General features: G+C 42.8%; 1 protein-coding gene across 1 annotated transcript in view; it reads right to left on the bottom strand.

Moving 5' to 3' along the window:
- The window catches only part of LOC131881712 (uncharacterized), a gene marked incomplete in the record, with an annotated part of 5,586 nt that overhangs the window by 1,198 nt on the left and 3,462 nt on the right, over positions 1–926 (bottom strand). The window contains 1 exon segment of the mRNA XM_059228655.1: positions 1–200. Within this exon segment, the coding sequence (XP_059084638.1) occupies positions 1–200 (200 nt within the window).

Below are 926 nucleotides of genomic sequence, written 5' to 3'. Positions count from 1 at the left end.
GTCACTACATCTGTACTGCTTAGATTCGCTTGAATCGGTTTTGAAAAGTGCCGGTTCGGTTGAAAACTGGGGTTGGCAGGTTGGTCAAGAAGTGAAGAGGAATACTCAATAGCATTGGAAGCAGAGCCATCACCAGAAGACATCTTCAACGTGGCGAGGCTGGCATTGGAGTGGTGAATACTTGCTGAGTGAATCGTGATCTGGGTTAAATAATGAAAGTGTTTATTACTATCTCAAAAAAAGAAACATAGAATTTCGAAACAGATGTCTGAGAAAAGAGCGCTTTAAGGGCCATAAGTGCAATGTTGCTTGCCTGGTCAGTCATGTCAAAAAGAATAGGTCAAGAAAGAGCACCCAACCCCTTAAATACTCAGTATCCAATGAATCCCAATTGTATTGAGGAAAAGAATGAGACAAATATGGTTCAAGTTGGCTGAACTTTGTTTAAGTTGTAGTATGCCTGTTCTGGGTGAAAGAGCCTCCTCTCCTTCAATGATTTTTTGGCACTCTTCTGGGTTGGGAACTTTGATAATGTCTCCATTTCCAACCAAGGGGATCTTCCTGGCTTTGAGATTTGATTGAAATCCATCACTCTTGGACACACAAATTGGCAAATGGTTGCCATTGAGAGTCTTGGCATTATATCCTTGCAGATCTTGTGGTTTGTCTCTCAGGTCTCTGGCAATATCATCTAAAACTTTGCGAACTTCAGTTCCTTCTGGTTGAATGAGTGATCTTGACCAAAACCCAAGGACAAGGTCGTCTGATTGTCGTTTCCTTCTTCGCTTCTTGTCTTGGTCTTCATAGAACTTCAGCCTCATGTTGAATGCAACCTCCAGGGACACCTCAGTGGGGATGGACATGCATTTTGAAACTGGCAGAGGAGGGTAATGGGTTAGTACTCCAAAGCAATATTCCTGCTCTGG

Source organism: Tigriopus californicus, chromosome 6 (genome assembly GCF_007210705.1).
Source record: "Tigriopus californicus strain San Diego chromosome 6, Tcal_SD_v2.1, whole genome shotgun sequence".
Lineage (NCBI taxonomy): Eukaryota > Metazoa > Arthropoda > Copepoda > Harpacticoida > Harpacticidae > Tigriopus > Tigriopus californicus.
This window is presented reverse-complemented; position numbering and strand designations above follow the sequence as displayed.